Source organism: Pelophylax lessonae (assembly GCF_965119305.1).
Source record: "Pelophylax lessonae genome assembly, chromosome: 8".
Classification (NCBI taxonomy): Eukaryota; Metazoa; Chordata; class Amphibia; order Anura; family Ranidae; genus Pelophylax; species Pelophylax lessonae.
This window is the reverse complement of record NC_138775.1, coordinates 180,687,659-180,710,842: the sequence shown is the minus strand read 5'-3', so window position 1 is coordinate 180,710,842 and position 23,184 is coordinate 180,687,659. Positions and strand designations below refer to the sequence as shown.

The 23,184-nt window shown below is 49.2% G+C and overlaps 1 protein-coding gene across 1 annotated transcript in view; it reads right to left on the bottom strand.

Moving 5' to 3' along the window:
• The window catches only part of TDRD5 (tudor domain containing 5), a gene marked incomplete at both ends in the record, with an annotated part of 586,386 nt that overhangs the window by 247,702 nt on the left and 315,500 nt on the right, over nt 1–23,184 (bottom strand). Inside the window, one exon of the mRNA XM_082265311.1 lies at nt 14,987–15,198. Coding sequence (XP_082121437.1) covers nt 14,987–15,198 — 212 coding nt within the window. The remainder of the gene's footprint in view (nt 1–14,986; nt 15,199–23,184) is intronic.

Below are 23,184 nucleotides of genomic sequence, written 5' to 3'. Positions count from 1 at the left end.
TGTGGTTAGATTTCCTTCAGATTTACCTTTTCTATGTAGTGACAGGGGCTGCCAGATTGCATACAAATTGAAAGTGTGTAGGTTTGACCTCATATTATATGGTTTTGGTAAGTCTAAAGGAAAAAGTCTTCAGAAAATCTTATAGTGTGTATGGCCCATAACCCAACCTGGGATTCAGTGTTGTCCTCACCCGAGCCAATCTGGCATCTTAGGTATAGCCAGATCCCACTGTGCATGTGTGAGAGGCGCTGCGTATTGTGAATGGACGAACTTCCGCTCAAAGTGGGAGCGAAAACTTGTAAAACCAGCTTCACCCCCCCCCCCCCCCGCCCTCAAAACATACAGTATTTAAAAAGTAAACTTCCTCTGCAGACATTTACCTATTTACCTATAGGTAAGCCCATATTAAGGCTTACCTATACATAGAGAAAATATCTCCTAAACATGTATTGTTTTAGGAGATATTTACATTACATGCAGCCAGTGACATCACTGGCACATGCGCCCTCTGAAGGAAAGGTCACAGGTGTTGTTCCTTACAAGCCTTATGCAGTGAGCGGCAGCTCCTGCAGCGACATCATCGCAGCTCAGGCCAATCACAAGTGCCGGAAACAGTGAACCGGAAACCGTGAACCCAGAAGAAACTCAGGGGGAAAATGTTAGCCGTGTCAGTGGTGTGCAGGCGCAGCTGGAACAGGTTTGTTCTAAGGCAGGGATATGCAAACTGTGGCCATCCAGCTGTTGCAAAACTACAAGTCCCATCATGCCTCTGCAAAAAAATATTTTGTTTGTAATTTAGCTGTATAATTTCTTATTTCTACCATAACCTACCATCTAAGAACAACCCAAAATAATATCTCCTGCTCTTGCCGATCGCAGTGATACTCAATAGGTGTATGGTATTTGTTCTTTGTACCCTTAGTAGGGCCCAGAAACAATAGCATTTTGCTTCTTTTTAACTAAAACACGCGAACACTGACACTAATACTAATTTTAAAAAATGTTGCCCAAAATATACTGACCCTGACCTTTAACCCTTACTTGACTCACACACGAATCCTGGCGCTGACCTAGATGAAACCTTGATCTAGGTATTTTTTTTTTATTATTTATTCATTTTTTACACATACTTTCTCTCTGCAAGGAGAGAGAAAGCTATAATGTATCTTTCCCCTCCATTCACAGAGAGAAACTCAGGCGCGGGCTTCACAGTGACTGATCACTGATGTAGTCAATCAGAGGCTACCACAACAAATCAGGTGACCCAGAATTGGGAGTTCCGGGTCCCGTTGTTAGTACCAGACCTGGGGCTCTAAGACCCCGCTCTCTGTGCTAGACGCGCACTGTGTGTTCCTAGCACAAAGACATATAGCCATGTATGCGGCCCCACGGAAAAAAGCAGAGCCCAGTGAGGCTGTATATATGTGTTATGTTGGCATGAAGAGGTTAAAGAACGCAAGGAAATTAACAAAAGCCCAGTGGCATTTCAGAGAAGCAGCTCTATCTGTAAGAAAAAACTGAATTTTTGTAAAATCTTACCTGTAAAATTCCTTTCTCTGAGTCCTCCGACAGTCGCCGCCTCCTCTAAGTCATCACTGTTGGGTATTGTCTTCCTATCCATAGGAATAGCTAGGCATATAGACTTAGTCCAAAGACAAAAGGCATTAGCATATACACACCCATGGGGGCTGTCCCATTCGGTCAATACCCCCCCTGCATCACCACTCCCAACTCAGTTTGGTAGCATAGCAGTAGGTAATAAGAACCCCAAAAGAGGGGCGGGGGCGGCGACTGTCGGAGGACTCAGAGAAAGGAATTTTACAGGTAATATTTTACAAAAATTCAGTTTTCTCTTACGTCCTCCGACAGTCGCCGCCTCCTCTAAGTCATCACTCATGGGATGTCCCAAAGCAGTATAGACATGAGGGGTGGGAGACGCAACCGTAGAAAAGGCAACGCAGTACCCACATCAGAGAAAGGAATCTTACATGCACCGAAAGAGAACCAACCGGGCAACAGAAAACAACAATGCTCAACAGGAGCAACAGCCCAGGAAAGCAAATGCCAACAGCCAGGGACCCAGAGAAAAATTCAAGGGTCCATCATGGCACTGCCGCACTGAGAACTTTGCGGCCAAAAGAAGCATCAGCTGATGCCAGAACGTCTATTTTGTAGAACTTGGAAAAAGTATGCACCGACGACCAAGTCGCCGCCTTGCACACCTGAGCCACCGAGGCTCAATGCCAATAGGCCCAGGAAGCACTCAAAGACCTAGTAGAGTGCGCCTTAACAGGGAAAGGCGGAACCCGTTACTTCAAGGCGTAGGCCTGCTCAATGGTCTGTCTGATCCATTTGGCAATAGTTGCTGCAGACGCAGCCGTGCCCTTCCGAGATCCCTCAGGAAGGACAAAGAGGGAATCCGTCTTCCGAAAGGATTCCGTAGACGACAGGTAAACCCTGATCGCCCTGACAACATCCAAGGAATGCAAGGCAATCTCCTTTGGATGTTTAGGCTTCGTACAAAGCGAAGGCAGGACAATGTCCTCATTAAGGTGAAATTCAGAGATCACCTTGGGAAGGAAGGATGGGGGTGGTCTCAAAACCACCTTATCCTTGTGAATGATCAAGTAAGGGGAGCGGCAAGACAACGCCGCCAGCTCCGACACTCTGCGAGCCGAAGTGATCGCCACTAAAAAGGCAACCTTTTTTGACAGCAGAGGCAACGATATCTCCCTGATGTTTTCAAAGGGAGCACGCTGTAACGCGGACAGAACCAAGTTCAAGTCCCATGGAGGTAAAGGCTCCTTCCTGGGAGGAGCCAGATGTCGCACACCTTGAATGAAAGTGCGCACCAAGGAATGAGAAGCCACCGGGCGTTGGAAAAGGACAGCCAGTGCAGACACCTGGCCCTTTATCGTGGCCAGCGCCAGGCGCTGGTCCACTCCAGACTGGAGAAAAGCCAAGATTCTCGACACCGAGTAAGAACGAGAGGAGAACCCCCTGGACTCACACCAGGTGAAATAGGCTTTCCAGGTACGGTAATAGATCTTAGCAGAGGAGGATTTCCTAGCCTTGATCAGGGTAGGGATAACCTCAGGGGATAGACCCTTGTCCTTCAAGACCTGGGTCTCAACAGCCAGGCCGTTAAAGCCAGCGACTGTAAAGCTGGATGGAAGATCGGACCTTGAGACAGGAGATCTTCCCGCAGAGGCAGACACCACGGAGGCGCCACAGCCAGGTGAACAACGTCGGCGTACCAGGACCGGCGAGGCCAGTCCGGTGCCACCAGAATCACCATGTGCGGTTCAGAGACCAATCTGTGAAGGAACCGGGATAGTAACTGAATCGGAGGAAAGGCGTACATCAGACGATACTGATGCCAAGGGGCCACCAACGCATCTGAGGTGTCCGCCAACGGGTAGCGCGTTCTTGCCACGAACCTTTCCACCTTTCGATTTAGCCAGGATGCGAACAGATCCACGTCTGGGGATTCCCACCTCGCACACAGCATCTGAAAGACCTCCGGGTGTAGGGACCATTCCCCATGGTCCAGGGTCTGGCGGCTCAGATAGTCGGCCTGCCAATTGTCCACACCCGGAATGTGAACTGCCGAGATCGCCGGGACATGAGCCTCAGCCATAGACAGAATGTCAGTCACCTCCCGGGCCGCTTGAGCACTCCTGGTGCCCCCCTGGTGGTTGATGTAAGCCACCGCGGTAGCATTGTCCGTCTGTACGCGAACAAGCTGGCCCTGGAGACGGTCCGACCACTGGAAGAGACCGAGTTTTATCGCTCGTAGTTCCAGCACATTTATTGGGAGGGAGGACTCCTCCTCCGACCAAGTGCCCTGGGCAGACAGGTTGCCCAGGACTCCACCCCAGCCCGACAGGCTGGCGTCCGTGTTAACCACTGTCCACACCAACGGGCGGAAGGACTTGCCTTGAGCCACCGACGGGGACTGGATCCACCACAGAAGAGCCAATCTGGTCTGGCGACTCAAGGAGACATCCAGATCCAAGAACTGAGGAAGTCTGTCCCACCTGGCCAGGATCTCCGTCTGGAGAGCCCGCGTGTAGAACTGGGCAAAAGGCATCGCCTCGAAGGCCGACACCATCAACCCCAGGCCCCGCATGCAGGTCCTGAGTGACGAGGACGGATTGTCCCTGAGGGACCTGAGTTTGTCCCGTAAAGTCCGGAGCTTGTCCTCCGGCAAGAACACTTTTGCCTGAGCAGAATCCAGAACCATTCCCAGATAGGAAAGGCGAAGCGACGGGGACAACGCTGATTTTTGAACGTTGATGGTCCATCCGAACTCCTGGAGCGTCTGTACCTTGATGGACAAATCGCGCACAAGGTCCTGGCTGGCACCTGATCTCAGAAGCAGATTGTCCAGGTACCCCAGGACCGCAATGCCCTGGGCCCGCAGTAGGCCCAGGACCGGTGCCAACACCTTGGTAAACACCCTTGGTGCCGAAGCGAGACCGAAAGGTAACGCCACAAACTGGTAGTGGTCCTCTGTGATAGCAAACCAAAGGTACCGCTGATGACCCTCGAAAATGGGGATGTGCAGGTACGCATCCTTCAGATCTATCGAAGCCAGGAATTCTCCTGGACTCAAGGAGGCCACAACCGAACGGAGAGACTCCATTCGAAACTTCCGAACACGCACGAAGTGGTTCAGCGCTTTCAGGTCCAGAATAGGACGCACTTTGCCCTCCTTCCTGGGCACAGTGAACAGATTTGAATAAAACCCCCGAAACCTGTCCCGATGAGGCACCGGGACAATCACTCCCTGAGCAAGCAGGTCCTGCACCGCTTGATGCAAGTCCTGCAGACGCCCCGGAAGCAGATGGAGATTTGAGGGAAAGAATCTATCCGCCGGCCGGGAAAGGAATTCGATCTTGTAACCTGATCGAACGATTTCCTGGACCCACCTGTCGGATATCCGGAGCAGTCAAGGTTGGAGGAAACCGCGCAAACGTCCCCCCATCCCTAAAATGGGTGAGGGCGCCCCTTCAGGCAGAGGCGGATAGTCCCGCCGAGCCGCCATTGCCGGCCTTCTGCTTACCCGCCCAGGGTTTCTTCTGGTTGCCCTGGGCCTTGAAGGGCTTGCCCTTGGATTGGTTCCGAAAGGCACGAAAGGACCCCTGATTGGATCTAGGCGCAGAACCCCGCTTGCCTCGGAAAGACTTGTTCTTCGGGTTCTGGGGCAGCATAGTGTTCTTGCCCCCCGTGACGCCCTTCACTAGGGTATCCAACGCCTCGCCAAAAAGGCGAGAGCCAGCATAGGGAAAATCAGCAACTGTTTTCCGTGAGGACTGGTTGGCCGACCAGCTCTTAAGCCATATCAGTCGCCGGTTAAGTACCGCGACACTAGAGAGGCGAGCCACCAAGGGAACCTCATTTAAGGCTGCATCACACAAATACACGACTCCTTGGTGGATCTGATCCACCATTTCCAGTCGGGCAGGCGGCACGTCATCAGACACGAGATTGCTTCTAAGCATCTTAGTCCAATCAGCCACCGCCTGAGCCACCAGAACGGACGCGAAAACAGGTTTGAGCAACGAATCCGCCACCGTATAAGAATGACGGGCTAGAGACTCCAACCGCCGGTCCGTGGGATCCCGGAAAATCGGGGTATCCTCAGTAGGAACCAAGGTAGGTAGGTGTTCAACACGGCCACAGTGTGGTCTACCTGTGGGGGCACACACCATCGTGATTCCGTAGCCGGCGCAAAAGGATAAAGCAATTTGAACCGACTAGGTACCAGGAATGGACGTTTCAACGTGCGCCACATTTCATTAACAGTGTAATGAAATTCAGCTGGGCAGGGAAAAACCTGCGCAGACTTGCGGGTCCTGTGCGTCCCAAACGAGGACACAACGCCCGGAGGACAGGGCTCATCCTCTAAATGTAAGGTTTCTTTAACAGAAACAATTAACTCATCCATGGTCGCCCGTTCTTCAGGTGACCCTGGGGAGGATGTGTCAACACCCTCCATGTCAGCCTCCCCCTCAGACCCCGGGGGGTCTAAAGATGAGCGGGACCCTGAAAAGGGCACGCTCGCAGCAGCAGCAGCAATATCCCCATCTGAATCAAAAGAGAGAGACAACCTGGGCCTCTTTCTCGCAGCCCGTTCAGACATCAGCATTTCCATATTTGCCACCAAAGTCGCAACTACAGCAGCCAGATCAGGTCACAGCGGGACCACAGGAGAACTGGGGCCCCCCCCCCCCCACTAAAGCTGGAGGAAACTTGCTTTCCAAACAAACTACAGTGCAAAAAAGTGTACTGTCCCCTTTAAAAAGCGCTGCGGTGTGCGCAGCCCACCGCTACTGTCACAGTTATGAAAGACCCCCAAAGGAGAAAAGAAACTGAGCCAGAAGCAATATACAGAGGGAAATTGAGAGGAATAACCTGCAGAGCCCGCAGAGCGTTGCTGCCAGTGTCCTTGCTGCTGATGGAAAAGGAAGTGCTGCTAGAGAGGGCTGGACTATAAGCCAGACCCCGGGAAAATGGCTGCCCCATAGGGATGCATTGGAGGCTACGCCAAAATGGCCGCCGACATGTGGCTGGACCGATCGTTCCACCGCCCACAAAATGGCGGCGGATGGCGCCAAAATTACATGCATGATCGCCCCAGAGGAGCTATACATGTGTGCCCACAGTAAAGATGGCGGACCGCGCGAAAATGTAGCGCTGTGGACGCCGCACAAACGTCTGCACCCCCAACATGCACCTAAGGTGACACAGGGACAGGGACCCCCAAGGCAACATACAGAAGTGCACAAGCGAACCCCGCAGGGATCGCACAGGGAGTCACACAGGCACAGACACGGGGAAACATACAGCAACACAGACTGTCACCCCAAACAGAGGCCCCACACAGAAAAGTACTTACCTGTACCAGATGGCGTGGGGAGCCTCCATGCACGGAAAACCTCTGTCCTCATCTGACAGGGAGTGCCGTGAGCCAGGGACATGACGCTGCAGCACCGCAGACTAGTCCTGTGAGGTAGCCACTTCACGGCTGCATCCCTGCAGCGAACAGGGATGGGTCGTTCCTAATGCCAGGGGGAACCATAGCTGAACGCTCGATGGCGGGCTGGGGGTCCATCTGACCCTCTGTGCCCTGGAGAACCAGGGCGGTCAGTCCGAATCCCAGCACCGCATGATCCATCTTCATCTGAAGAGAAGACTAACACTAGAGCTGACAAAATAAACAGCTAGTAAAGTGAGAGAAAAAACTGACATTTTCAAAGAAAATCAAATAAAAGATTAGGAAGGCTGAGACTGAAGCCCCAGCACAAGGTATTCCTGACGCTAGGCAGATTAAAACTGAGTTGGGAGTGGTGATGCAGGGGGGGTATTGACCGGATGGGACAGCCCCCATGGGTGTGTATATGCTAATGCCTTTTGTCTTTGGACTAAGTCTATATGCCTAGCTATTCCTACGGATAGGAAGACAATACCCAACAGTGATGACTTAGAGGAGGCGGCGACTGTCGGAGGACGTAAGAGAAATTCGATTTTTGACTTACTGTAAAATCCATTTCTCTGATGTACACTGACGGACAAAACTCCTGATAATCATAACCACTGGGTTATACTGCCCCCTACAGGAGTAGGACACTCGGCAGAAAAGAATTCTCGCTACAAAGTCCCGGGGGTTAGCCACTCAGTTTTGTTACAAGCAGTGTCAGGAGAATTATAACTCAACAGAGGAGTGGGGGCTGTGTCCGTCAATGAACATCAGAGAAATGGATTTTACGGTCAAAAATCCCATTTTCTCTGTCTTTCATTGAAGGACACAGCTCCTGATATTTATAACTATTGGGACGTCACAAACCAGTGTTAAACATGAGGGGTGGGAACAAAAAAATTCCCAAGGCTAAACATTAGCCAACCAGGCAGCAGGAGCTCAACCAAACTGAAGCCCATCTGAAAAAAACAACAAACCTTTAGAGGTTCAGGTCCTCTTAACCAGCAGCCTGCAAAACCTTGCAGCCAAAAGAAGCATCAGATGATGCCAACATAGCCACTTTATAAAACATTGTAAAAGTGTGCAACAACGACCAGGTGGCCACCCTGCAAACCTGCGTCACTGACGCTCGACGACAGGAAGCCCAGGAGGCACTAAGCACCCTAGTAGAGTGCGCCTTGACAGGGAAAGGAGGAACCTGACCCTTGATGAAATAGGCTCAAACCGTCTGTCTGATCCATATGGAAATAGTCGCAGAGGAAGTAGACAACCGTTTTCAAGGTCCATCCATGAGCACAAAGAAAGAGGCTGACTTCTTGAAAGACTCCGTAGCTGCCAGGTACGCCCTAGCCTGGACCACATCCTAGGCATGCAAGGCAATTTCCTTCAGATGTTTAGGCCTGGGACATAGGGAAGCCAACACAATGTCTCCATTTAAATGAAAATCAGAGAAAATCTTTGGAAGGAACGACAGACCGGGGCGAAGAACCCCCTTATCCCTGTGAATCACCAGGTAAGTGAACGACAGGATAATGCCGCCAGATCCGACACCCTGCGCGCAGAGGTGATAGCCACTAAAAAGGCCACCTACTGGGACAGCGTAAGGGGAATCTCCCGAATATTTTCAAAGGGGGACTTCTGTACAGCTGAAAGCACCATTTTAAAAACCCAAGGCGGCAACGGAGCCCGCACTGGAGAGACATGTCGGACACCCTGAAGAAAGGTACGCACCAGGGAGTGTGTGATCAAAGGTCGTTGGTAGAAGACCCCCAAAGCCGACACCTGAGCCTTGATGGTACTAAAGGCCAATTTCTGTTCAACCCCCGTGTTGAAGGCAGGTCAAGATCCTAGCCACCCAGGATCGAGGAAGAACCCAAAGAGACTCACACCACGCAATGTACGTCTTCCAGGTACGATGGTAGATCTTCCTAGAGGTAGATTTCCTAGCTTTCTACGGTGTAGGAATCACTGACTCAGATAAACCCCCATCCTTCAGCACTTGGCGTTCAACAGCCAAGCCGTCAAAGCCAGCGACTGTAAAGTAGGATGGAAGATCAGTCCTTGGGACAGCAGATCCTCCCTGAGAGGAAGTTGCCAACATTGGAAGTTGAACATTGGCAACCAGCCGCAACAGTTCGGCATACCAAGCCGGCAAGGCCAGAATGACCAAAATGCCTACTGCCTCGATCCTGCACAGAAATCTTGGCAGAAGCTTGAGAGAAGGGAAGGCGTAAATCAGAGGATACTGACCCCACGGGGCCATCAGCACATCTGTGGTGTGCGCCACAGGATCCCTTGACCAAGCCACACAACAGATGGCTCAGACAGACGGTGGTTCGTGCCTATTCCATTAGGGATCAGGTTCCTCCTTTCCCTGTCAAGGCGCACTCTACTAGGGCTTTCTGTTGAGCAGAGATGCCAAGTGATCCACCTCCGTGGTGCCCCACCGGAGACACAGCTGATGAAAAACCTCCGGATGAAGAGACCACTCCCCGTGGTCCAACGCCTGCCAACTGAGGTAGTCCGCCTGCCAATTTTCCACCCCGGGAATGTGTACGGCGGAGAAGGCTGGACCGAACCATTCTGCCCACCTTAGAAATCTGGCTACCTCCAGAACTGCCAGGAAACTTCTTGTGCCCCCTTTGTGATTGGCATAGGCCACGGCCGTGGCATTGTCCGACTGAATGTGCACTTGACAACCCTGAAGACGATACGTCAAATGATCTAGACACAGTCTGATCTCTCCGAGTTCCAAGACATTGATCGGTAGTCTGACTCTTCCAGTATCCAGATCCCCTGAGCAGAATGTTTTCAGAGGACGCTTCCCCAGCCGGCAGGCTGGCATCCGTGGTGACCACTGTCCAATACAAGGGGAGGAAGGAAATTCCCAGCCAAAGCATGGGAGAACGAAGCCACCATATCAGGGACTCCTTTGTGCCCTGACTCAGCACAAGGGTCCGGAAACCAGTGAAGACATCCCCCCCATCCTCATGCAGTTGGAGCCTTGTCCATGGGTCTGGAGAAGCCTGATCTTGCCAGAGCATGTTTGTTTGGATCCTCCAGAAGAGGCCCTTAAAGGCTTCGAGCCCTTGTCAGTCAACCCTGAGGGTTGAAAAAAACTTATGAGCTGGGAACCAAGGCCCACGTCTAGGACGAGGTTCCTTGCCCTTAGTAGCCTGCGGAAGAAAAGTACTCTTGCCCCCTGTGAGACCTTTAATGTCATCCAGGGTAGCTCCAAACAGCTGATCTCCTTGAAAAGGAAGATCAGTCAAAGCCTTTTTTGAAGTCTGATCCGCAGGACCAGCACTTTTGTAAAAAAAAAAAAAAAAACGCCAAAGGACCACTGCCAACACAGAGGTGAGCCATCAAGGGAGCCAAATTCAAAGAGACATCACAGATAAACTGCAGCCCCTGGACCAGCTGGTCCAACAGCTCGGCAAAGGCAAGGGGGAGCTGTTCCCCATCCAGGTCACGGGGTAGGGGCTTAGCCCACTCGGTCAGAATTTACGACACTAGTGCAATGGTTAATACTGGCCTCATTGCCTAACCAGCCAGAGTGTATATAGTGCGGCCCACAGCCTTTCCGGTCACCCGGATCGTTAAAGGTCGGGGACTCTTCAACCGGAATCATGGCTGCCTTGTTTAATCTGGAAACTGGAGGGTCCACCACAGGTGGCACAGTCCACTTCTTAAGAAGGGACTCCTCATAGGGGTAAAGCCTAGTAAAGTGCTTAGGGACCCCAGGGGGATGCTTTGGTCGTCCCCACTCTTAAGCAACAATTCTGTCAAAATAGGCAGGGAAAAGGAAACACCTTTGCTGCTTTGTAAGGCTTGTGAGTGCCAAAGGGAACATGCACCTGCGTCGCAGCTTCAGCTACGTCCTCCATCTTCAGGGTCTCATGCACAGATAGAATCTGTGCTTCCTCTAACGCCTTTTTGTGCGCGGTCGCAGACGTGGAGGAATTATCCTCACTATCAGAAGATTCCAGGCGCGTGGTTGCAGATCCAACAGGGTGACCTACGTCCGTGACGGCCGAATCAGATTCAGGATCAGATGAGACAGATAAAGCAGGGGATAGCGGGGGCGCCTTTTGCTAGTCCGACGCCCACAAGCCACCTCCACCCGCGACACAAGGAACTCTAGGACCGGCATCAGTGCATGGATGGATGGTTGGGACCCAGAGGGCCCCACAGCCTTAGAGAGGGGATTAGGTGGAGAAACGTGCTCCAAAGACTCAGTGAGTAACCAGGGGGACCCAACAAAAAGTGTAAAACACTGCTAAGGGACAACCCCTACTGCGCTGGCAGCAGCACCCAGTGGCTAGGCACAAAGTACCAAGCAATCCTCAGCAGAGAGGGAGAGGACGCCACCAGACTCACCACCCACAGAGACAGGCACCTGCAGCCACCAGGAGAATCTGCACTACACGTGCTGCGATCAGGAAGTAAAATGATCCAGCAGTCAGCACCAAAGATAAGGAGGGGCTCCCACTGCCAAAATCGCCACCCACAGGGCTCCACTGTCATGGCCACTTATTTTCAATGACAAACCACAGGACTACACAAACATGGGCGCCGTGTATAGAAACACACAGGCAACAGCAAAATGGCGGCACCACAAGGCCTACAGGGACCCAAAAGGGAGACCAGGCCAAAAAGACAGATCCAGGCAGGATCGGGGGTCCTGGCAGAAGCCCCCACCAGGTACAATCCCCCCTTCGCACAATCGATCGTCTGGTCGCCAGCCCCCATTACCACTTAGCGCCCTGTCCCCATCTCAGGAAAGTGGCCAGACCAGCCCCAGCATGGAGGGGGGGGAGGGCAGGATGAGGGAATTGGCAAGGGGGGTGCCTCCAGAAAAGAGGGAAACCCGGGGGTCCGACCGCACCTAGGAGGGGCCCACGTCCATCCCAAATCCATCCAGGGGGGTGAGGGGGGGACAGCTACTCACCATACCAGCAACCAGGCGGGCGCTGCTTTGAGCAGAATCGCTCTTGAAATGGGGGCTGTCGGCCAGGAGGAACCCTGCGACTCGGGCCGAGACCTGGTCGTATGTGACCTCACAAGGCGTTTAACTTGCAGGCAAGCCAGGTGTCCATGTCAAGGCCAACCTGGCGCAGAGCAGAGTTCTGCGCGCGCTCACTGGCCAGACTTGGGTAACCACCGGATCTAGATTATCCAGTCCGTCGCCCAGCCCGGCAGTTGATTGTAGATCTCACATAAAAAAATCCAGGAGAAAAAAATTTTCTATCCAAAAAATGATTGCCAGGACCGAAGATCCCAGCAAGGAAATAGGTCCTTACTCCTGAATAGGCAGAAAAAAAACTGAGTTCCTATAGAAGGGAGGGTGGGAGTATATCCCCTGGGACTACCCAATAGGCGGGGTAAAGTTTTTTCCTGCCTAATGTCCTACTCCTGTAGGGGGAAGCATAACCCAATGGTGAAAAAGATTCTGGAACCATCCATTTCTCTGATCTTCATTAATGGACACAGCCTCCACCCCACTGTGGAGTTCCCGAAACGGGTTACCACCCCCTTCCGCGTCATCATCAAGTTCATGCGGTTGGCCCGCCCTCCAGTGACGCATCCGCTGCCTCATTGGTTGATAATCTCCCGTCTGTTACTGCTGCTGCGAGCCAGTCACAATGTCTCAAGACAAACCGCGGCCGGCCCTCCCCGCTGCCTGATTGGGTCATCTCTTCGGCTGCTGCTGGCCAATGACAGCACGCGCATACCGTGGACCCAGAAGGAAGCTAATACAGCGAAATGTAAATACAGTATGTGGCACTATATAATCATAAAATAATTAAAATAATTAAGCATCCGCTCCCCCACAGTAATTAAATTCCATGACTTTTCCAAAACCTAGTGTGTTTCCTAATTTTCCATGACCTTTCCAGGCTTGGAAAGTGTCATCTACAAATTCCAAAACCTTTCCAGGATTTCCAGGACCGTACGAACCCTGTACAGTAGAGAATTTCTGTTTTATATTTCCCATGTTTAGTTGTATAAAACTCTGTGCTTGCTCTGTGCTATTCACATGGCTTAATTTAAAGGATAAGTCCAGTCAACAACAAACTAACGCTAAACCTGTTCTATGCCACATTCTAAGACTATTCTATCTAACCCTGTAAAGCAAGGGTCTCCGAACTATGACCCTCCAGTTGTCCCGGAACTACAATTCCCATCATGCCTAGTCATAACTGTGAATGTATGAGTTTTCCAATGCCTCATGGGATATGAAGTTCCGCTACAGCTGGAGGGCTGTAGTTTGGAGATTCCGGCTGTAAAGTAAAAATCACAATGACAACAGCTGTGAAATGAATGTAAAGTGACGTCACCCATAGACTTACTATGGGGCTTCTGTTGTCGAGGGCCTCTCCTGCACCCACCCTCCACACTGAAGCCGCCGCCGCTGACAGCTCAGCATGGGACCAGACCGGATGTAGTAAAGGTAAGTACAGTGATTTTTGCTTTACAGGGTGAGATAGAAGTTATAGAATGTGGCAAAGAGCAGGTTTAGCATTCCTTTTTTGACTGGTCTTATCCTTTAATACTAAATGTTTCCCTCACCAACCATCAACTAGACCAGCCTTTTTCAACCAGGGTGCCCAGGCACCCTGGTGTGCCTTGAGGTTTCTTCAGGGGTGCCTCAGCAAAATGCCCCAACAATTTCCCACAAATTGTATAAAATGCAGCAGGTGGATGAAGTCTGCCTCTTACGTTACACAAAGTCACAGGTTTTCATTTTGCACCATTACGACTAGTGATCGAGCGATATAGTTTTTTTTTTTTTTTTTTTACCGATATTTTGGTCATCCGATATCGATATTGGCCGATATTTTCGGACATTTAAAACATTTTTTTTTTCCACAGGTACTCTGGTGGAGGGATCTGGGGGTCCCCTCCTCTGCACTTAAAAGCATTCAAAACGCTATGGCTGTCATGACATCACTTCCGGGTTTTTTACATGGAGAACCGATCAGAGCCGAATGCAGGTAGGATGCCCGGGTCTCCTGGTGGGACGGGAGACCTGGGCGAGCCACGGAAGGCAGCAGGTGGGGAGAGACGTCCCCTCCCGCTCCTTGCAATGACAGCCGAGCAGCTTCTCAGCCGCATCGGTTGTCATTACAAGACAGCCGACCGTCGGCTATGGACACCAGTACCGGGGTGATGCCTCTAGCTGCAGGCATCACTCTGGCACAGCACTTTCCCAAAATATCAGCAATATCGTTAACCTCAGGGGCCGATTGACGATAATCGGTCGATCCCTAATTACGACCCTCTAGCTGCCAACCTGCTAACAACCAATGACATCATCATTTGACAAGGAGGATGTCAGTTGCCTGCGTAGCATGCTTGTTTGACCTTCCCCTGCTTCTCTCCATAAGTTTTGGGGTCATATTTGCTGAGTGATGGAGAAAGACTGAGGAAAAAGAAACATTGGAATACTAGTCAGTACCAACTTGTACCTCTAACGTTGGGCGTCCTACGTGTGTGTGTGTATGTTGCTGCATTATGTAAAACTTATAGAATAGTTTTTACATTTTATGATGGGGCGACTCAAGACTGTCCATAATTTTACAGTGTGCCTCAAGACTGTCCATAATTTCTAGGGTACCTTGACTAAAAAAAAGGTTGTTGAGAAACACTGAACTAGACAATACCAGAGCCTTTATTATTCAATGAGCCTCAGCAAATGAACTTCTGAATAGAGGGATTGGGGCTTAGATCTGGCAGAGGTGGGGCTAAGCATCAACTTGGGCAGAAGTTTGTTCTTTGTATAATGCATGTCCCAAGAATCCAGGAAAATGACTGAAAATACTTACTGTAGGTACACCTAGGTGTCTACAGTTCAAAAGTACTGGTATATTAAACATTTAGCATTACATGATAGATTCAATTTAAATATGTTTGTGCACAATTGATTTTAACTTATTTGGTAATTGGAGCTCTGTAAAATTAAAGATCAAGTAAGTGAATTCCAAAGTAATTTCACACCTCATCTCTAACATCATGTCCTCCAGTTTCTGAGACGTGTCTTTGCTGTAGCAACGAATATAGAACTCACTGGGAGAAGTCGCATTCTCTACAAAGACCCCAATAAAAAAGTCACGTTTCAAGTATGGTAAACAGTGAAGCTTCTGCTTTCTCACAGCATCAGGTGGGATCTCTTGTTCCTTATCAGAAAGCGTCAACTCCTGGTGTATCCACTGAAAGAGAAAACAGATCAAGAAATATGCACAAAAAAAAAAAAAACCTAGATATAAAAAAATGGCATTTTGTGCATTCAGTAAAACCTATTTCTTGGAGTTCATTCAGGGAATTTAGAGACTGTTGGGTTATACGTCCACCTATAGGAAACTTTGGACACTGGCAAATAAAATTGTAGGCTAGCATTATTCAAGAGAATAATCATAAATTTAGAAAGGTGCGAGCAGCATCCATAAATACCATAAAATCCTTTTCTCTGAAGTTCATTGACAGACGCAGATCCATATTCTTAACCATTGGGTTATTATTATACATGATTTATATAGCGCCAACAGTTTGCGCAGCGCTTTACAATGTGAGGGAAGACAATACAGTTGAAAACAGGAGGAACTAGAGGGTTATGCTGCCCCCTACAGGAGGACATTAGGCAGGAAAAAACTTTCACATCTATGGGGCAGTCCCTGCCGCCATACACCCACTCACTCTGCTATAGGACTCAGTTTTGTTGCAAGCAGTGTTAAGAGGAAAAAAAACCAACCCACTCAGAAATATAGAGGCGGGTGCTGCGTCTGTCAATGAACTTTGGAGAAAAGGATTTTACGGTAATTCAAAAATCCAGTTTTCTCTATCGTTCAATGACAGACGCACCTCCATATTCTTCTTAACCATTGGGATGTCCCAAAGCAGTATTTGCATGAGGGGTGGGAAAACGCAGAGAAAGAACAGAATTCCCCAAAGACTAAACCTAGTCAACCAGGTAACAAGGAGCTCAACCAGTAATAATTGGAGCTCAACTAAAATTACATACACCCTCAAAGAGAATATTTTCTCTTTTAAACAACAGCTTGCAAAACCTTGTGGCCAAAAGAAGCATCCGAGGATGGCAACACATCTACTTTGTAGAATTTAGTGAACGTGTGCACAGACGACCAAGTTGTCGCTTGCAAACTTGTATCACTGACGACTGATGGCAAAAAGCCCAAGAGGTACTCAGTGCCCTAGTAGAATGCGTCTTCACTTAAGTGAATACGTCTGTACCACCATCTGCCTGATTCATCTTGATATGGTCGCAGCAGACGCAACCAATCTCTTCCGAAGTCCTTCCATGGGCACAAAAAGAGTCTGATTTCCTGAAAGAATCAGTAACCGCCAGACAAACCCTAATTGCCCAAACCACATCCAAAGAATGCAAGGCAATTTCCTTGGTATGCTTGGGCTTAGGACAGAGTGCAGGGAAGCAAAATGTCTTCATTGTAATGGAAAATCAAAAACTACCGTAGGAAAAAACAACTGATTAGGTCGGAGTACCACGTTCACTCTGTAAATGACCAGAGAAGGTGAACGGCAGGACAGCGCCGCCAATTCAGACACTCTGTGACAGAGGTAATAGCCACCAAAAAGGCTATCTTCTGTGAAAGTGTAAGCAAAGGAATCTCCCTAATGTTTTCAAAGGGAGGTTTTTGAAGAACAAACAGTACCAAGTTAAGATCCCATGGAGGTAACGGGACCGTATCAGAGGAGCCACATGACAAACTTCCTGGATAAAGGTGCGAATCAAAGAAAGTGTAGCTAAAGGGCGTTGGAAAAAAAAACACCTCCAAAGCCGACACCTGGCCTTTAATAGTACTCAAGGAAAGCTGCTCAACCCCTCTTTGGAGGAAAACCAATATCCTAACCACTGAAAAGGAGCGTGGATGCACCTTCAGCGATTCACACCATGGATTTACGATTTTCACGTACCATGATAAAGCTTCCTGGAGGTAGATTTTCTAGCCTTCAACAGTGTAGGAATCACTGAGTCAGAAAGACCCCTATCCTGAAATTCCTGGCTGTTAACAGCCAAGCCATTAAAGCCAGCGACTGTAAAGCAGGATGGAAGATCTGCCCTTGAGACAGCAGAACTTCCCTGAGAGGAAGTCTCCAAGGAGCATCGGCGACCAACCTTACCAGATCTGTATACCAAGACCGGCGAGGCCAGTCTGGGGCCACCAGAATAACTGGAATCCTTTTCACCTCTATTTGAAAAAAGTCTCGGCAGAAGTTTTAGCGGAAGAAACGCATATATCAGCTGATACTGACCCCAAGGAGCCCCCAGTGCATCTGTGGCGTTGGCTAGAGGATCCCGAGACCTGGCTACAAACCTCTGTATCTTCTTGAGTCGAGAGGCCAACAGGTCTACATTGGGTGTCCCCCACCGGACACACAGCAGGTGAAACACCTCTGAGTGTAGGGAATATTCCCCCAGTTCCAACACCTGACGACTCAGGTAATTCACCTGCCAGTTCTAAACTATGAGGGTATGCACGGCGGAGAGGGCTGGAACAAAATGTTCTGCCCATTTTAGGATCTCACCAACCTCCTGGTGCGCCAGGACACTCTTGGTGCCTCCTTGATGATTGACGTAAGCCACGGCCGTGGCATTGTCTGATTGAATCCAAACTGGACAACCCTGTAGACGATTTGTCTAGTGACTTAAGCAAAGCTTTATCGCTCTGATTCCAGAATACTGATCAGAAGTCTGGACTCTTCCAGAGACCAGGTCCCCTGGACACAAAGCTTTCCAAGTAGTCTTCCCCAGCCGGACAGGCTGGCTTCTGTGATTAGCAATGGAAGGAAGGACATGCCCTGACGCAGGACCAAAGAACAGAGCCACCACAGAAGAGCACTTCTTGTGTTTTGTGAGATTCCTGATGACGCCATATCTGGGCGAGATGCATTGAGGGTCCAGTGCACTTTTGAATGCGAGTTCATCTTTTACCTTGATTGTATTTAATAAAACACTTACTGCACCATGAGATTTTCTCCCTGAATTTGTTGGAGATTTTATGGATAGATGTCACCTTGAGCCTAACACTTAGGAGACATATTGGATAGATGTACCCCTGAATCTTCACCTACTAGGAGGTGGTCGCTTCTGGTAAGTAGCCACTACTTACTGGGTGGAGGATCAGATTTTCTACGTTACCACTGAACCTCACCAAGGCAAGAAGCACAAGCACAAAATTTGATATCACCTCACTTAATTAGTTCATGGGCACTCTCCTATTTTTTGTGTCATTATCTACTCAATATTCACTTACTTCTTGAGATTCTATTTTAGAATATTTATTGTCAATAATTTTTCATTGCACTGAGCACCTTTACCCGCAGTCCCATTACCTGTACTTAGTGCACACGCTTCACCTATAGCACCTATCTTTATTCATTAGTCATTGGTTGATTATTTCACACACGACACTATTGTCCATTTTGATACATATTTTTTTGTAGTGCACTAATTTATTCAGCATTTATTGCTATCACAACACCTTCTATATCAGCACTGGTAATATCTTTTTTATCATCCAATTTTATTTGTTTGCATTTATTGGCGTCACTACACCTTTTATATCAGCACTGGTAATATCCTATTTATCTATTTTTATACTGTGTCACAATTGGTGAAATTTACAGTTGCAAATGCGTTTAGTGTTGGATTTGTTGTAAAATATATTTAGTTGGTTTTCATATATACTTATGGCATAGTGGCAGTGCCTCACCACACTTACGTCTTGTGTTTTGACTCAACCAAATCAGATTGTAAAAAGATTTTGGATCCTTGTTCCATTTGACAAGAATTTTACTTTGCAGAGGTCTCGTGTGGAACTGAGCAAACAGAACCGCCTCAAAAAGGTAGGCACCATCAGGCCTAGAGCTCGCATGCAAGTCTGCAGAGAGGACAGGTTGCTGGAGAACAGCAACCGAAATGCCCTCTGCAACTTTTGCAGCTTTTCTGGGGGAAGAAACCCCCTAACAGAGGCTGAGTCCAGAGTCAGTCCCAGATAAACCATTTTGGAGGCTTGGACCAGAGCAGATTTTCTGATATTGATGGTCCAACTGAACGCAGAGTCCGTACAGTGATTGACAGATCGCCCACCAGACTGAGTGGGAGTCTGCTCTTAAGACGAGATCGTCCAAGTACCCTAGTACTGCAATCCCCCGCAGTCACAGTAATGCTAATACCGTAGCCAACACTTTGGTAAAGACCCTGGGAGCAGAGGCGAGACCAAAAGGGTAACGCCACAAATTGATAATGCTCCTCTCCTACAGCGAAGCAAAGAAAGATGCTGGTGTCCAGTGTAAAATAGGGATGAGCAGATATAAATCCTTGATATCGATAGAGGCCAATTAGTTCCCTTGGTGAAGGGACGCCACTACCGTGCAAATGGACTCCAATAGGAAACCTCTGTACCTGCACAAAGCGATTCAGAGCCTTGAGGTCCAGAATTGGACACACTTTCCCTTCTTTCTGGAAACAGAAAACCGGTTTGAAAAAAATCCTTAAAATTGTTCCCAAGAGGGAACCGGCACAAAGGAGTAGATTGGACAGGCAATATCTGTCCGATGGTCAGGACATGCATTTGATCTTGTAACCCAATCAGATCAACTCGTGGGCCCATTTGTCCTGAATTAAGGTGGTCCCTGGTTCCGGAAGGAAAAAAGACGTTCCCCCACCCCAGATACGGGTGAGGGCGTCCCTTCATGCAGACAGAGATTTGACCGCAGATCTGGAGGGTCCTGTTCTCAGCGTACCCAACCACGTTTTCCTGCAACCCCCAGATGACCTAAATTGCTTAGTTCCTTTCTCCTGTGTGCCGGAGGCACAAAAGGGTCGCCTGTGTGCTGAAAGAAAAAGGGCACTGTCTATTACACGGTGACTTGCCCTTAGCAAATAGAAGAGAAAGAGTACTCTTCCCACCTGTGAGATCTTTAAACAGTTCATCCAACAAAGACCCAAATAGAGGGTTCCCCGTAAAGGAGAGATCTGATAGAGCCTTTTTAGGAGCCTGGTCCCCAGACAAGCTTTTTAGCCACACCATGCGTTTAGAACAACTCCACTGACGCGCAACAATTTTTGTCACAGTAAGCGGAAAAAATAGATTTTTGTAAGAACTTACCATAAAATCCTTTTCTCTGAAGTTCGACAGACGCAGCTCCATCTTCTTTAGACCATTGGGTTATGCTCCTCCAATCAAGAATAGGCACTATATAACAGCAAATTGTGTAGCGCTTAGAAAGTGACAATAAAGGTGAACTCCACAGTCCATCAATCTTTATAGAGTCCACACATATCCCAACTATGGTGTTAATAATCCTTCAGGAGTATGATGTGTGATCCCAAAAGCATACAGACACTCCAAACTCCAATAGCCCAGTGCAGAGATGCCACCACCAAGGGAATAAGATTGGCCTCTTACCACAAAACCATGATCCCCATTACAGGGATCGTGATCAGCATGAATAAAATCCAGAGCCACAATCAGGTCCCGCGCCGACTTCCGTACTGATCGTACCCACTTTCGTTATTCTGAAGAAATCATTGTTTGTTCCTTTGTGCTGAGTGGGTCAAATGGGAGTGGTTTCCTAATTATCTGTCAGCTGTGGCAGTTGCAGGACTCTAATGAGGAAGGGCTACTCCCAATAGGAATACGTGCAAAGGGATGAAGGCCCAGCAGCTTTCCTCATTAGAGCCCTGCAACTGCCACAGCTGACAGATAATTAGGAAACCACTCCCATTTGACCCACTCAGCACAAAGGCACAAACAATGATTTCTTCAGCAATCTTGCTCTGAGCTCCAAAACATTTAATTGGCAGTCTGGATGCCTCTACTGTCCAGGATCCCTGGGCACCGAGCTTCCCCAGCACCCCGCCCCAGCCTTACCGTTTGACATCTGTGGTCACCACTGTCCAAAACAACGGGAGGAAGGATTTGCCCTGGCATAGTGCTGGAGACTGAATCCACCACAACAGAGCAGACTGCATTGTGGTTCAACCGAATCAAAATGTCCAAGGTTTGGATCCTTGTTATATTTGACCAGAATCACTTTTGCAAAGGTCTTGTATGGAACTGAGCAAACTGAACCGCCTCGATGGTTAATACCATCAGACCCAAGGCCCGCATGCAAGTTCTCAGAGAGGACAGATTGGTTGCCGACAGCGACCAAATTGCCCCCTTCAATTTATGCAGCTTGTCCAGAGGGGGGGGGGGGGGGGGGGAAGACTCTCGTCAAAGCTGAATCGAGAGTTAGGCCCAGATAATCCAATCGCAAGGAGGGTATCAGAGCATTTTTTTTTAAACTGATGTTCATCCAGAACTTTTGCAGGGTTGTGACAGTGATCGTCGCCCATCAGGGCTGAATGAGAGTCCGCTCTTAATAGGCGATCGTCTAGATACCCCAGCACCGCAATCCCCTGTTGGCACAGCAATGCCAACACAGGGGCTAGCACCTTGGTAAAAACACTTGGAGCGGAGGCAAGACCAAAGGGTAATGCCACAAAATGATAATGCTCTTCTGCTACTGCAAAGCGAAGAAACCGCTGGTGCGAAGCATAGATGTGGAGATATGCGTCCTTTATATTTTTGAAGACTAAAAAGTCCCCCTGATGCAGTGACACCACTACCGTGCGGATGGATTCCATCCGAAAGTTCTGTACCCGCTCAAAGCGGTTCAAGGCCTTGAGATCCAGGACAGGACGCACCTTGCTCTCCTTGCCCTTAGGGGATTGAGGAAGAAGAGTACTCTTTCCTCCGATAAGACCATTGATCAACTCATCCAGAGAGGATCCAAACAACCTCTCCCCTGTAAAGGGAAGATCAGTTAAGGTCTTTTTGGAAGCCTGGTCAGCAGACCAGCTTTTATGCCACACAATGCGTCTAATAGCAATCCCTACTGCAGACACCCTGGCCACAAGTGGGGCCGTGTCCAGGGACGCATCACGCATGAACACCAGGGCATGAGCCAGCTGGTCCAGTAGTTCAAGCACCGCAGGGGGGAGCCGTTCAGCTTCAAAGTTAATTTTAAGTAACTTCACCCATTTAGTATCTATGACACTAGAATGTTGACAAATAAGGTTTTAATATGGAACCTGTTATCACGTGTAGATGGTGGGACAGAGACTCCACCCGCCTATCCACGGGGTTCGCAAAAGTTGGGTCACGTGGTGTTGCATGCAGTGTTGAACTTCGCATTCAACCAGAAGGAAGGAACTGTTTGTGGAACTCCATATTGAAAATGTCATTTATATTAAAATCACTTGAGAACTATGTGCATGTAATCGTTTGCATGTCACTGTGTTTGCACTTTTTGAGTGTTAATTTTTACACTATTTATATTAATTTGTCACTTATGGACTCAATTTATAAGGTTTATTATGACCTTATAATCTCACTTTTTTAATTTATCATCATTTGTTTATAGCTCTGTTAGCATGATCAGTAGCTCGGACAGCTCGGTTAGGAGATCAGACAGCCTGGCCAGTCTCTCGAACAGCTTGGTCAGTCACTTGGACAGCCAGCTCCATCAGCCGTTAGTAGGCTGCGAGCCACGGCCTCAATTTGTAGCCCAATCTGGCAGCGTGAGGCGATCAGTAGCCACCCGCCGGTCAGCTTTGTCAGCCACATGAACAGCTTAGTCAATCCCTTGGACAGCTTGGCCAGGTACCCAGCCAGCAGCGAGTAGGCCACAAAGCCGTGGCCTAAATTTGGGCCCCGATCCAGTCGCGAGTCCGCCTTAGCTCTGTTAGCTTGATCAGCAGCTCGTTTAGGAGCTAGGACAGCCTGGCTAGTCGCTCGGACAGCTTGGTCAGTCACTCGGACAGCCAGCTCCATCAGCCGCAAGCCACGGTCTCAATTTGTGGCCCGATCCGGCCACAGGAGGCGATCTGTCGGCATCCACCGAGCAGCTTGGTCAATCCTTCGGACAGAGGCGAGTAGGCCGTGGCCTCAATTTTCGGCCCAATCCGGCTACGTGAGGCGTGCATCCATCGTCATTACAATCCGGTCAGCTCAGTAAGCCACTTGGTCGGCTTGGTCAGGCTCTCGGTCAGCTTGGTCAGGTACGAGGACAGCCGCGAGAAGGCCGCAAAGCCGTAGACTAAATTTTAGGCCCAATCAAGCCACGGGAGGCACAGACCCGCAGATGAAGAGACATCCGCAACCCCTCAA